Raw genomic sequence first — 14,290 nt, 5'->3', positions numbered from 1 at the left:
GTATATCACTATCCTAGAACAGTATTGTATTTTTATTGTGATGGCTAATCATTTTTCTATCTGAGTTTTTTATTTGAATTCCTTATAATATTATGCATAGTTATTTTAGACTATGCTATATAAGCATGTAACTATGTCTTTTAAAGTTATATGTGCCGTAACTGGGCGATAATTTTGACATGCTATTTTTTCATCATTAATTTATTAAAAACCATAAGGTTTGATGAATAAAGCTGTAAAAATCATTCAAATGGCTTCATATGACTTATAGACGTTAGTTATAACACAGAATTTTTGAACTGTAAAATTGTTGTTTTTATGCCTTAAATATGTTTAAATGTAAACATACCTGCAGAAGTCACTTTACAATTACTAAAAACATTGTAAAAATGTGTAATGAAATTGTAGACCACAATTTGGCTTCATGGTCTCGCCGTATGTACTCATTTCACTTCACTATTGATGTACCGTAAATAAATGATTTTTGGCAGTACTTGAATCATTTTCAGCTTTTATTTGTACATGTAAAATTAAAACCTATGCATTGAAAGCACTGTAATTTTCAAAAAGTTGGTAATTTTTGGTGCTGAATAACATATAAAAAGCTCATCTTGATTCGTGAGTATGAAAAATACGGCACATATAACTTTAATGACGTATTAACTATGCATGAGATTTATGCATCCTGTGATAATTTTAAGTATATTTTCTGTGATATTTTTTGTGATTATTTATAAATTTGCTTAATTTGTCTGCTATTTTAACTAACAAATGATATTGTGTTTTACTAACAGGAGGACCACATGGTAGATAAGCCTTTGGCTTAACATGTAAATCCATCCTCAATAAATAAAGTTTATTATCATTATAGTATTATTATTACAACCATCATACCAGTATTGTATCAATAATGTACTCGATACTTGAAATTCAACAATTCATTCATTAAACAGGTTTGAAAATTTGACAGATTTGGGGCCAAAAAGTGCACAAACCATACATAGATGGCAAGTTGAATATATAGGATCTTACATGAGTGTTCATTTTATATATTTTATGAAACAAGTCTAACAAGTTTTTATTTTTGCGAGCCTTGGCGAACACAAATTATAACTTCGAGACAAGTTTCATAAAATCTCATATGAAATGAACACAAATTTAAGATGCTTTTTATCACATAACAACCAACACCTGCATAACAAACAATTTCACGTCAAAATGTATTCCGAAAATCCAGCAGAGGCTGCCATTTTGTCCAGCCGTCCCCATAATCCAGACGTCACGTTATTTTTCCTGACGTCATTTTATTGTTTCTGTTTGACGTCACAATGAATTTCTAGCCAATGAAAAATCGCCCTAGGTCATATTGCAGTAGTGACATACGCAAAAATATTACACGGGCGAAATCACTGGATATCAGGCGGATTATGGGATAAAATTATACATAGCCCAGCAAATGATACCCCTGTGGAGAGGGGCAGTTGAAAAAGATCAAAGAATCTCTTGATACACATACATATAGCCAAAAGATGTATTTTAATGTGTATCATTTACTGAGTTAGGGACCAAGAGGAACGGCCCTTAGCTATTTATTTACAATGTCATACTTTTCACAGTTATTAAGTAACAAAATAAAACAGCTGAAAATCAACCATTACTATATACCCCATTTTCATATTGACAACCAATACTGAAACATAAACTATGAAATTTCAGAAAGTGAATTCTAGTACATACACGTACTTGTCTTCTTAATGAATAGTGGCCATGCATTGGGATCATCAATAATAAATTAGATTAACACAACTATTAACCAAGAAACTGTATTTACAAGAAGGTCCATTCTGAATGTTACAACATACCGTATTCGACCCAATAAGCGCCCAGGGCGTTTAAAAAAATTGAAAAAGTGCTTATAAGACGAAATCATTGCAAATCTATACAGTTTGTGGTCTTTATTTATGCATGGGCAATTGAAATCATGGCCTAAAAATGGGGAGGGGCGCTTATAGGGACATGGGCGCTTATTGGGTCGGATACGGTAACCCTTGACCGCGATTACCAATTGAATTTTGAACTTACCACTTGACTGTTCATTGGTTGGGATGTAGGAGATGGAAACCCAACTGTGCTGTCAAAGGAAACAGCTTCATTCGTCACTTGATTTTCTAGGATAAATTGGTCTGAAGTGGAATGCTGATTTCCAAAGTCTGTCATGTGTTCGTGTCTTGTGCTTCGACATGGCTACAATAAATAAATACAATAAATTAAACTCAAAACAGTTTTCATAAACACAAAAAAAAAAACAAAACTTTATAAAACACGATGCCACACTAGATGATTATCAGTGACCTTATAGGGTAAGCAATATTATATAGTGTCTTTAGAATTATGTCAAATGTTTTGCTCAACTAAGTGATCTCAAGATAAAATATTTTCACTTTTCGGAAAGCTATCACTAAAACTAATACTATTATTATCATGTTTCCCTTGTTTTGAACGGGAGATTTATGCAATAAAAATGATGCTTTGTTTGGATTTCCAGATGAAAAATGAAGAACTCCTTTAACAATAAGATGCTGAGCAACTTTTAACTGGTAATACTGTGAAATCATTTATTTTAGTTGAGCTCAATTTTCGTGGGTTGTAAAATTTTACTGTTTTGTTAGCACTTAAATTTGTGGAAAAAATTAAACCTTGCATAAATATATTCTACAGTTGAAAAAAATAGCAAAATTGACCCCTTTTGACCCAGCCCCTCAGGCCCCCTGGGGGTCAGCCCCATCATTTGTTCAATTTTGAAACCCCACCCTATAAGGATGCTACCATTGCATTATGAGTGCTATCCCATGTTTAGCTTCAGAGAAGAAGTCGTTTATATGGAAATAGCCAAACTGACCCCTTTTTGACCCTGCATCATCCCGCTCAGACCCCGTGCGGTCAGCCCCATCATTTATACAATTTGAATCCCCAACCTATAATAATGCTACCATTGCATTATGAGTGCTTACCCATGCTTAGTTTCAGAGAAGAAGTCGTTTACATTTGTATATGGAAATAGCCAAATTGACCATTTTGACCCCTGCCTCTCAGGCCCCGTGGGGCTGCAGCCCCATCATTTGTTCAATTTTCAGTCAATGCCCCATAAGGATACGACCAGTCAAATTTTGTTGAATTCCGACCAGCGGTTATGGAGAAGAAGTCAATTGTTGACAGACAGACAGACGACGGACCACAGACAATGGACCCCGGACAACAGACCCTGGACGCCGGACGCCACGGTATCGCATTAGCTAAAAACAGTCATTGCTGACACCTAGTTGTACGTACTATATGATCATTGGAGCGCAACAAAGCTTTGTATCTACGTACAAACCTACTTATTAAAATTAAATAGAAGGCGGAGGTTTCCAACGTCCTGTAGGTATTTCATAATGGTAAGATGTATCGGCAGAGGGATCAAAGGTGGATACCGGAGTATTCTAACAGCGCTCCATAGACGGTGTAGAAATACAAGTATGAAGAAGGATGGAGCATCAACACCAAAGATTCTGTGAATTAGTGGGTATTTATTAGTTTACATGTTTTGAACATCAGAACAACGGTTGGCCTAGCCATCCGAAACATGTAAAATAATAAAATACCGGTACCCACAAATTCATCGAAACCTTTGGTGTTGACTTGTAAACCTGCTTATTAAACAAGATAAGAGGCCTAATGGGCTTGTATCGCTTACCTATTCTAGGCCAAGAACACAAGTACAAACTTGAAGGCTTTTGATTTGAACTTAACCTACCCGGTATATATATCATTCCTACAGAAGGATCTTAAAGAATTTGATACATTTTCCACACAGGCCCCTGGGGAGTATCCAAAATTGTATGGTTCCCCTTAACTCAAGAATGCTTCAGACCTTATTGGAATTAACAAAATCCCTTCATTCATTTTCTGTCTGATATTGAGAAGTTGATCTCTCACTGTTTGTTATATATCTTAATTATTATTTACCAGTATTTAATTTCATTGTGTACAATTAAGTAGATTTCATAATCAGCACAATTCAATAGATTTTATTATCAGTACACTTTGTTTAATATATTAAAAGACATTTTGGTGTGCAATTAATAATAGATTGGTCTAAGACTCAAAGCAGTCTGAAAATTGTATAAAACTTGAGCCATATAGTTTAAAAGTCTTAAACATAAATATACTTTTACACTGAAAAAGGAATCCATAGTTGCATTAATACTGATTTAAATTATTTCTTGAGCTTTTACTTATTCTGAACTTACCTGGGGATTTCTCTCCATCTGAGACACATGCAGCATATGACTATGGTATGAAGCCTGTAGATTTTGTTGCCTCTGATGTTGGCAAGTGGCATTTTGTTGCCCTTGTTGGTATTTCCTCCTATCATTTATTGCTGCCCTGATTACATTTGATGCCATCTTTTCTTTGTATTTTTTGTTCTGTTCTACAGCAAAAAATTGGATAATTGGATGAATTGCTAAAAGGCCTGTAAATCCTATTTTTTTCTCTGTTGTTTGAACCGGCATGAGAGCACTTTTCTTTTGTTGTAGCACACATTCTGTAAGAGAGTCTAGAGGATTTGTTTCTATTCCGATGTCGCTCCCAAGTTTGTAAATGTTTGAAATATGCTGTTTTGCTTCCTCTGCATTTCCAAATCTTGTTAGAAATATCAGCTCTTCCACTATACTTTTGAGTTCCGTATTAGCCATGAAGTGTTCTGTGATATAAACCAATATCTTCATACATCTAGTTGCCATGTCCTCAGTTTTTCTGAACAGGTTTATATCTACGGAAATATCATCATACAGATATATCCTTGCATCTGGTTCGTTGATGCCCATGGCCCTGTCTTTCAACCATGGAATAAACTTGTAACTCGCCACCTCATAATCTTCTTTGGAATATATAACTACCACATCAACAATATGTGGTTGTGGTCCATGAAACTCTGCATGACTGTCACCTGATGCTCCAGATGGAACTTGTTCATAAAAAAACCCTCCTCGATATTGAGCCATAGGACTTGCTACAGCGTCTGGGACTACATCACTCTCCAGCCCAGACCCCTGTGAGACGTGTGGATGTTCTGACACATTTTGTGTAAAAGTAGATCCATCCCCTTGACTTGGAAAAGTCTTGGGCCTTGCTCCTTTATCCTCATATTGCTTGCTTGCCATACTTTAACTGATTTGGTATTCACCTCTTTGGTGTTATCTGTTTTTCTCTGGGTTACCAAGGTCTTGCTCCTGCTTCATTTGTACGCTTGCATTTGGCTTGCCATAATCTGAGTCTGAAACAAAATATTAATTATAAAATGAATAATTTTTGGAAAAGATTAAAAATTATCTTAAAGATTCTCCACCACTGACAAGTAGTATTTTTTCACTATCAAAAACAGGAGCAGACAATTAAGTATTTTTCTTCTGTTACAAAAGTTACTTATTTACCGACCATTATCCACCATTAAAAAGTTTTGAGCTTCTAAACAGTCATTGTGTCCCGCTGACACCTAGTTGTACGTACTATATGATCATTGGAGCGCAACAAAGCTTTGTATCTACGTACCAAACCTACTTATTAAAATTAAATAGAAGGCGGAGGTTTACAACGTCCTGTAGGTATTTCATAATGGTAAGATGTATCGGCAGAGGGATCAAAGGTGGATACCGGAGTATTCCAACAGCGCTCCATAGACGGTGCAGAAATACAAGTATGAAGAAGGATGGAGCATCAACATCAAAAAGATTCTGTGAATTTGTGGGTATTTATTAGTTTACATGTTTTGAACATCAGAACAACGGTTGGCCTAGCCATCCGAAACATGTAAAATAATAAATACCGGTACCCACAAATTCATCGAAACCTTTGGTGTTGACTTGTAAACCTGCTTATTAACAAGATAAGAGGCCTAATGGGCTTGTATCGCTTACCTATTCTAGGCCAAGAACACAAGTACAAACTTGAAGGCTTTTGATTTGAACTTAACCTACCCGGTATATATACTCATTCCTACAGAAGGATCTTAAAGAATTTGATACATTTTCCACACAGGCCCCTGGGGAGTATCCAAAATTGTATGGTTCCCCTTAACTCAAGAATGCTTCAGACCTTATTGGAATTAACAAAATCCCTTCATTCATTTTCTGTCTGATATTGAGAAGTTGATCTCTCACTGTTTGTTATATATCTTAATTATTATTTACCAGTATTTAATTTCATTGTGTACAATTAAGTAGATTTCATAATCAGCACAATTCAATAGATTTTATTATCAGTACACTTTGTTTAATATATTAAAAGACATTTTGGTGTGCAATTAATAATAGATTGGTCTAAGACTCAAAGCAGTCTGAAAATTGTATAAACTTGAGCCATATAGTTTAAAAGTCTTAAACATAAATATACTTTTACACTGAAAAAGGAATCCATAGTTGCATTAATACTGATTTAAATTATTTCTTGAGCTTTTACTTATTCTGAACTTACCTGGGGATTTCTCTCCATCTGAGACACATGCAGCATATGACTATGGTATGAAGCCTGTAGATTTTGTTGCCTCTGATGTTGGCAAGTGGCATTTTGTTGCCCTTGTTGGTATTTCCTCCTATCATTTATTGCTGCCCTGATTACATTTGATGCCATCTTTTCTTTGTATTTTTTGTTCTGTTCTACAGCAAAAAATTGGATAATTGGATGAATTGCTAAAAGGCCTGTAAATCCTATTTTTTTCTCTGTTGTTTGAACCGGCATGAGAGCACTTTTCTTTTGTTGTAGCACACATTCTGTAAGAGAGTCTAGAGGATTTGTTTCTATTCCGATGTCGCTCCCAAGTTTGTAAATGTTTGAAATATGCTGTTTTGCTTCCTCTGCATTTCCAAATCTTGTTAGAAATATCAGCTCTTCCACTATACTTTTGAGTTCCGTATTAGCCATGAAGTGTTCTGTGATATAAACCAATATCTTCATACATCTAGTTGCCATGTCCTCAGTTTTTCTGAACAGGTTTATATCTACGGAAATATCATCATACAGATATATCCTTGCATCTGGTTCGTTGATGCCCATGGCCCTGTCTTTCAACCATGGAATAAACTTGTAACTCGCCACCTCATAATCTTCTTTGGAATATATAACTACCACATCAACAATATGTGGTTGTGGTCCATGAAACTCTGCATGACTGTCACCTGATGCTCCAGATGGAACTTGTTCATAAAAAAACCCTCCTCGATATTGAGCCATAGGACTTGCTACAGCGTCTGGGACTACATCACTCTCCAGCCCAGACCCCTGTGAGACGTGTGGATGTTCTGACACATTTTGTGTAAAAGTAGATCCATCCCCTTGACTTGGAAAAGTCTTGGGCCTTGCTCCTTTATCCTCATATTGCTTGCTTGCCATACTTTAACTGATTTGGTATTCACCTCTTTGGTGTTATCTGTTTTTCTCTGGGTTACCAAGGTCTTGCTCCTGCTTCATTTGTACGCTTGCATTTGGCTTGCCATAATCTGAGTCTGAAACAAAATATTAATTATAAAATGAATAATTTTTGGAAAAGATTAAAAATTATCTTAAAGATTCTCCACCACTGACAAGTAGTATTTTTTCACTATCAAAAACAGGAGCAGACAATTAAGTATTTTTCTTCTGTTACAAAAGTTACTTATTTACACCATTACCACCATTAAAAAGTTTGAGCTTCTAATTTTACTTTAAGGATGAAAATATCAACAATAATTAGTTGTGTCCCGAAAAAAAAATCTGTGGCACTATGTCCTATATGGAATGAAGTACTGATTGCACATGTAATAGCACCCAAAACAAAATAAATTACCAGGTATTTTATATTGTGCAGTTTTTAATTTACCATTTTTTCATGAAGTGAAAGTATAGAAGTGTTCTACTTATATTATACAAATATTTGAGCTACAATAATTGATTAGGAGAGACATTGTATTACACAATAACACATCCTCAATATTCCAGGGGTTACTATCACTGACATTATATCCACCCTTGGACTATCTTAAGTATATGTAGGGCTGTGATCGGTCATTATAATATCAGTGATATGTATTGAGGATGACAATAATCTGGAAGCCAATTAATATTGGGATGATGATGGGCGCATTCTGAGTAAATTCATTAGTACCCTATAGACATTGGTTAAAAGATAGTCACAAATGATATATACCAATTAATTAATGGTGCCATTGTCAACCAACAAAATTTACCATTGGCAACTTTTTTGTAGAGTGATTGTCAGGACTAGAACCGTCAGTGTTCAGTATAACATACATTTTTAAATTAAGAATATGTAGCGGGATTTGACTAGGTCAATCATCTGTGACCAGGTAGCTCAGTCGGTAGAGCACTCGGCTAGTGTTCGGAGGGTCCTGAGTTCGAATCCCGGTCTGGCCGCTACATTTTCTCTTCTCCTGTTACAGAATTGGCGCCCATCTAAATAAGGCATGGTGGTGGTGTTTGGAAGGGTCTCTTAAGTCTTCGAGGGCGAAGACTTTGGGAAAAGAGGGGGAGTGTAAAGTAGGATTGGAATGGGTCAATCATCGGTGACCAGGTATAGCTCTGTGGGTAGAGGACTCGGCTAGTGTTTGGAGGGTCCAGGGTTCGAATCCTGGTCTGGCCGCTACATTTTTCTCCTCTCCTGTTACAAATGTATTATAGCAACCTAAACATGTTGATGTTGTGGCAGCAGTTTTTCTTATATTTGACCATAAATCGATAATCTTAAAAAGCTTTAAAATATTCTGTTGATTCCCGCAATTAGCAGTCATCTGTTTGCCATTTTTGTTTCTCAATAATGCACCATAGGCAAATCCCATCATAGGTACAAATGTACATGTATAATAAAGTCAGGTCAAAGATCAGAGTAGTCTACATTGTAATGTTACTGTACCCCATTTGGTACAAATTTGACATATTTTTTGCGATATATGTTTAATATGCATTCCTTGTGATTCAATGTTTATCAGTTTCTGACAAGGACTGCCTTTGGGGTGTACGTCCATAATAAAAAAATTATCATCTTAACTGCAAGCTAAAAATAGACCGGTTTTATTACTCACTACGTCACTTCCGGTTTTGATACAGCAAGCAGACCCCTTTTGGTACACGGGACATTTGCTTTGAGATTCTCGATTGGTGTGCTGAAAATTTAATTTATGCACTTTGATCGAAAGGTATGGTATTCATTCATCATTCTGTGTGACTGTCTTTGATATTTACCAACGATTATTTAAAAAGTACCGCCATTCAAAACACTACCTAATCTGACGAGTCATTTCCCGTATTTTTCAGTGAAATTGAAAGACGGTTTGGTGTTACAATTAAAATATGGGGAATATCCACTACACTTCTTCATATAAACTGATTTAAAATAGAACAGACCTCTTTTAGAGTATTCTGCAATCTATATTCCCGGTAAATACCAATTTTCCAAACTTTTTGAAATATGTTATCAAAACGAAACAAGCACCTGCTCATTTGCATATAAAATTTGATATAACATGCCTAAACAGTCCATATTATAACTAGGTCTATAGTATAGATCTATCCATTCTCCAAATGAAGCATTAGACATAACGCAAATAGAACATAATTATAAGATATGTTATCTTGTTTTATAAGATCATTTTATTAATTGTACCATGTAGTGTACATTACATATTGTGAAAAAGAGCTTGTTTAGAACTGTTTGTATGTAAAATGTATGTAACCTTATAATGTGCATGTATTTAATTTGACAAGACTTCATTTAGCCCTCAATACACAGCTAATGCATAATACTACTAGTACATACTTGCTGAAAATCTTGTTATGCAACTGTATTTTGAGGTTGAGGTCTTGTTTAAAAATGTTATTTATATTAAAAATTAAACAAAATCATATATAGATACATGTAGGTATATTGGGTAATTAAAAATGTTTTTATGTATTATGTATGTTTAATATTTAAAGATAATTTTATAATTTTACAAAATGAATTTATATACTCTTCTGTTTTAATTGTTTTACAACTCTGTCAATTTTGTTATAATCTTCCATTTTTTATTTTAAAAGGTTTGCATTACAAAACATTACATATTTAAATTTTCCCATATCAATTTAATAAGAGGATTCAAATACATGTGATTCATGTATAATTATTTTATAGCATATATAGATATTTTTATGGTAAAACAAATACCATTCTATTCAATTACTGGGTATATAAATCACCAATGACTAGATATCCTTCCTTCTGTTAACTTATTACATGTAATTATTTAGCTACATGTAAATCATTTTTACCTGGGAGTTTATCTGTAAAATGGTACAAGAGGCCCAGAGGGCCTGTATCGCTCACCTGGTTTTTTGTTAGTAATTATCACAAGACTTTGACAATTAAAAAAATAAGCAAAATTGACTCCCAAAGTTTAATTTTGAATCACAACCATACAATGATGCTATTGATACCATACAAATATGCTATCCAATAAATAAGTTCAGAGACAAAGTAATCTATATATATGAAAATAGTAGCCTAATTGACCTTTTTGACTTCGCATCTATTGCCGTCTAAGGCCCCGCGGGTCAGCCCTATCATTTGTTCAATTTCAAATCCCAACCCTATAAGGATGCTACCATTGCATTATAAGTGCTCTTCCATTCTTAGTTGCAGAAAAGTTGTTTATATAGAAATAGCTAAATTGACCCCTTTTGACCCCACCCTTCAGGCCCCCTGGGGGTCAGCCCCATCATTTGCAAAATTTTGAATCCAAACCCTATAAGAATGAAACCATTGCATTATGAGCGTAATCCAATGTTAAGTTGCAGAGAAAAAGTCATTTATATGGAAATTGACCACTTTTGACCACGCCCCTCAGGCCCCCGGAGGTCAGCCCTATCATTTTCACGATTTGGAATCCCCACCCTATAAGGATGCTACCATTGCATTATGGGTGCTATACCATGCTTAGTTGCAGAGAAGAAGTCATTTATATGGAAATTGCCAAATTGACCCTTTTTGACCCCACCCCTCAGGCCCCCGGGGGGTCAGCCCTATCATTTGCACAATTTTGAATCCCCACCCTATAAGGATGCTACCATTGCATTATGGGTGCTATACCATGCTTAGTTTCATAGAAGAAGTCGTTTATATGGAAATAGCCAAATTGATCCCTTTTGACCCCGCCCCTCAGGCCCCCAGGGGGTCAGCCCCATCATTTGTACAATTTTGAATCCCCACCCTATAACGATACTACCATTGCATTATGAGTGCTATCTCATGCTTAGTTTCAGAGAAGAAGTTGTTTATATGGAAATAGCCAAATTGACCCCATTTGACCCCGCTCCTCTGGCCCCCGGGGGGTCAGCCCCATCATTTGTACAATTTTGAATCCCCACCCTATAACGATACTACCATTGCATTATGGGTGCTATCCCATGCTTGGTTTCAGAGAAGAAGTCATTTATATGGAAATAGCCAAATTGACCCCTTTAATTGGCCCCGCCCCTCAGGCCCCCGGGGTGTCAGCCCCATCATTTGTACAATTTTCAGTTAGTAGCCCATAAGCATGCTACCAGTCAAATTTTGTTGAAATCCAACCAGCTGTTATGGAGAAGAAGTCGATTGTTGCCGGACGCCGGACACCGGACGCCGGACGCTGCGGTATCCCATAAGCTCACCTCGGTCCTTCGGACCAGGTGAGCTAAAAATTGGGAATGATATATCCTGTCCATTTTTACTGGGAGATCACAAATAAGAGGTTAAGAAAAGTCCTCATAATGGTCATGTCATGCATCAATGCAATAATATTTTTACCTGTACATAGTGCATTTTGTTCCCTATAGAACAAAGATACCCTATAATCCAGCCATGATAGGATATTGTTAAGATCAATATCTCTGTACCTGGTATAATTTTTCATGTCTAATTTTTAATTTTGTTTATGTTGCAGGCATGGAAAACCCCAGAATATAGGAGGAATTTCTTGAGGCTACATATACTTTTTCTATATGTAAAAACCAGACAGTATTAAATGCATGGAAACCATAATATCTTTTTCTTTTATTTCCTGAGTTCATCATCTGTTACAAAATTTCTTTTGTTCATTTGAAAATTGCAGCATTCACAATTTAGCACAATAATTTTGGAACATATTGTCATATACAAACCTATATGAAGACATGAATGTCTCAGAAAATGGTTTTATTGTAAAATTAAGTATAAAATTTAAGAAAAAAGATCTAGTTTATAACTGGAATTGCCCTCATACTTGTTAATTTTCAGTAAATACATTTCAGCACTCATAAATATATCAGTTTGTTCTTTCTTTAAAATCATAATACTGGGAATCACAAGATAGAGTATGCATGGTAATAGTATAGGTACAGTCAATATATACCTGGTACATGTACATTTATACTTGTAGGTACTAGGTAATACATGCAGGTACACTGTATAATTGCATATTAAGTTGATTAGTGGATAAAAAATGGATGCAATAGGGCCTAAGGAGGTAGTACAGGTTCATTTAATCACAGTAATACTGAACACAATGTTAAAGATTCTTACAATTTCTTCTTACAGATAAAAATAAATGTATCCACATTTGTTCAATTCAGGATCACTTGGAATATGAATTATCTATACATGTATGTGTATACATGGCCTCACATTGACAAATTGATATTAGTTTTGATGCTATGCACTGACCATATTTTGATTGGTATATCAATATTGATTCCTAAACACAGTTTTCAGAAATGCAGAATTTGTCATACCTGTTTAAGAATTATATATATTATATCTTATAACATTGCAACTTTAAATAAAGAATACAACAACACTTTTAATGTAAATAGAAAAGATGGAGAGAGAGAATATATGAAATATTTGTGAGCAATGTGATTGTCTTCTATATAATGAAAGATCTAGGATGTACATGTAAGTTCAATGTTATATTTTTTCCATGACTGCATGTGACATTAAATCCCTATGGTGATTCTCAACACTGATCCAGTTTATTGCTGTTTTTGTGTAATGAACTCTATTAACTATAAAATAGTGTTTGCCTGCAAATCTGGATTAAGTCATTTTATAATTTTGAGGAATCATTTAAAAAAAATCTACTGAGCTACTGCTTACATGTAAGTTACATGTATCTGTACTGAGTACATTTGTATGTCATTGTCTTGGGGAAATGTCACTGGTCTGTTGTTTGATTATCTCATTTGATTTAAGACAAAAGTACATTCATATGGTGCACATGTAGGTTATCTTACAATCTTAGTGATAAATAAACAAAAAAGTAATAATTGACACCAACACACAATGTGTATCTTTGCTATAAATCCGGATCATTAAACCCCCAACCGAGCACCTGGCCTGGTAGATCGTTTTAGTCAGCAACTTTGAGGTAGTAAAAACAACAATGGCGAAGCGGGATGGATGAATTGCGGTGTTATACTCAGAAAAGTGGCGTATCTGCGCTAATAAAAGAGGTATCGTTATGGAAATGATATCCGAAGAATTTTAGTGATATAGAGATTCATTTAATGCGTTTACTTTAGATGAAAACGGATAACAATGTAGCATAAAATAGCCGTCGAATGGCTCTACGGCACCCACTGCTAACATTTACGGCCCTTTCGCCCATTTCGATGTAGGCGTATACGAATATAATCTTGACGATCGAAGTCAAATTTGAGTTAAATTGTCATTTTATACTTGTATTTTCATATCACAATAGCATAAATAACAAAACAGAGTAACTAGGATTTTAGAGGGGAAAACCCGATTTTTGTACCAAAAGGGGTCGTGTACCAAATGGGGTATGGTCCCGTTAGTGGTTCTAATGGTACCAACAAGCTATTTTTCTGGACAAACCCAATATCAGTTATTGAGTCACATAGCTGTCTACTTTCGTTTTCAATCTAGGCCAAAACACAACTAAATTATTCGTGAAAAATAAATTACCATTGAATTATGTGAATGACAGCCATTTGAAAACGTCTAATTTGCTCAGCTGCCGTCATATACTTCAAACTTGGTAGGCCTATGTGTTCTTCGTCCTCGCGGTCCTTTCAACCACAGTTGGTTAAAATGCTAAAAATAGAATATGGGAATCCCGGCGTCCCGCGCACATCTATTGGGACTTCCTAATGACAAGATAAAATAGCCAGATGGCCAGTTCCTGTACGAGGAATGGAATTCGATATTTTTACAATTCGCATTGAGTATTAATGATTGCATACA

At 35.2% G+C, this 14,290-nt stretch overlaps 1 protein-coding gene and 1 pseudogene across 1 annotated transcript; both read right to left on the bottom strand.

Annotated features, from left to right (window-relative positions):
* Window positions 1–5,319, bottom strand: part of LOC138304983 (uncharacterized) — a 32,161-nt pseudogene extending 26,842 nt beyond the window's left edge.
* On the bottom strand, window positions 5,282–14,211 carry LOC138304981 (uncharacterized). The gene is made up of 3 exons (XM_069245400.1): window positions 14,012–14,211; window positions 6,517–7,544; window positions 5,282–5,320 (listed from the first exon to the last, which is right to left on the bottom strand). The coding sequence occupies exons 2-3, from the start codon at window positions 7,429–7,431 to the stop codon at window positions 5,282–5,284; spliced, it is 954 nt and encodes a 317-aa protein (XP_069101501.1). The 5' UTR covers window positions 7,432–7,544; window positions 14,012–14,211.
* Between the last annotated feature and the right edge of the window lie 79 nt (window positions 14,212–14,290).

The sequence above is a fragment of the Argopecten irradians genome, chromosome 12 (genome assembly GCF_041381155.1).
Source record: "Argopecten irradians isolate NY chromosome 12, Ai_NY, whole genome shotgun sequence".
NCBI classification, from domain to species: Eukaryota; Metazoa; Mollusca; class Bivalvia; order Pectinida; family Pectinidae; genus Argopecten; species Argopecten irradians.
The sequence above is the reverse complement of the archived record's forward strand: the minus strand, read 5'-3'. Positions and strand labels throughout refer to the sequence as shown.

Coding starts and splice junctions, on each gene's coding strand:
- LOC138304981 (XM_069245400.1), bottom strand. CDS start 7,431: ATGGCAAGCAAGCAATATGAGGATAAAGGAGCAAGGCCCAAGACTTTT. Junction 5,321..6,516: donor AGATGGAGAGAAATCCCCAG/GTAAGTTCAGAA, acceptor ATTTTGTTTCAG/ACTCAGATTATGGCAAGCCA.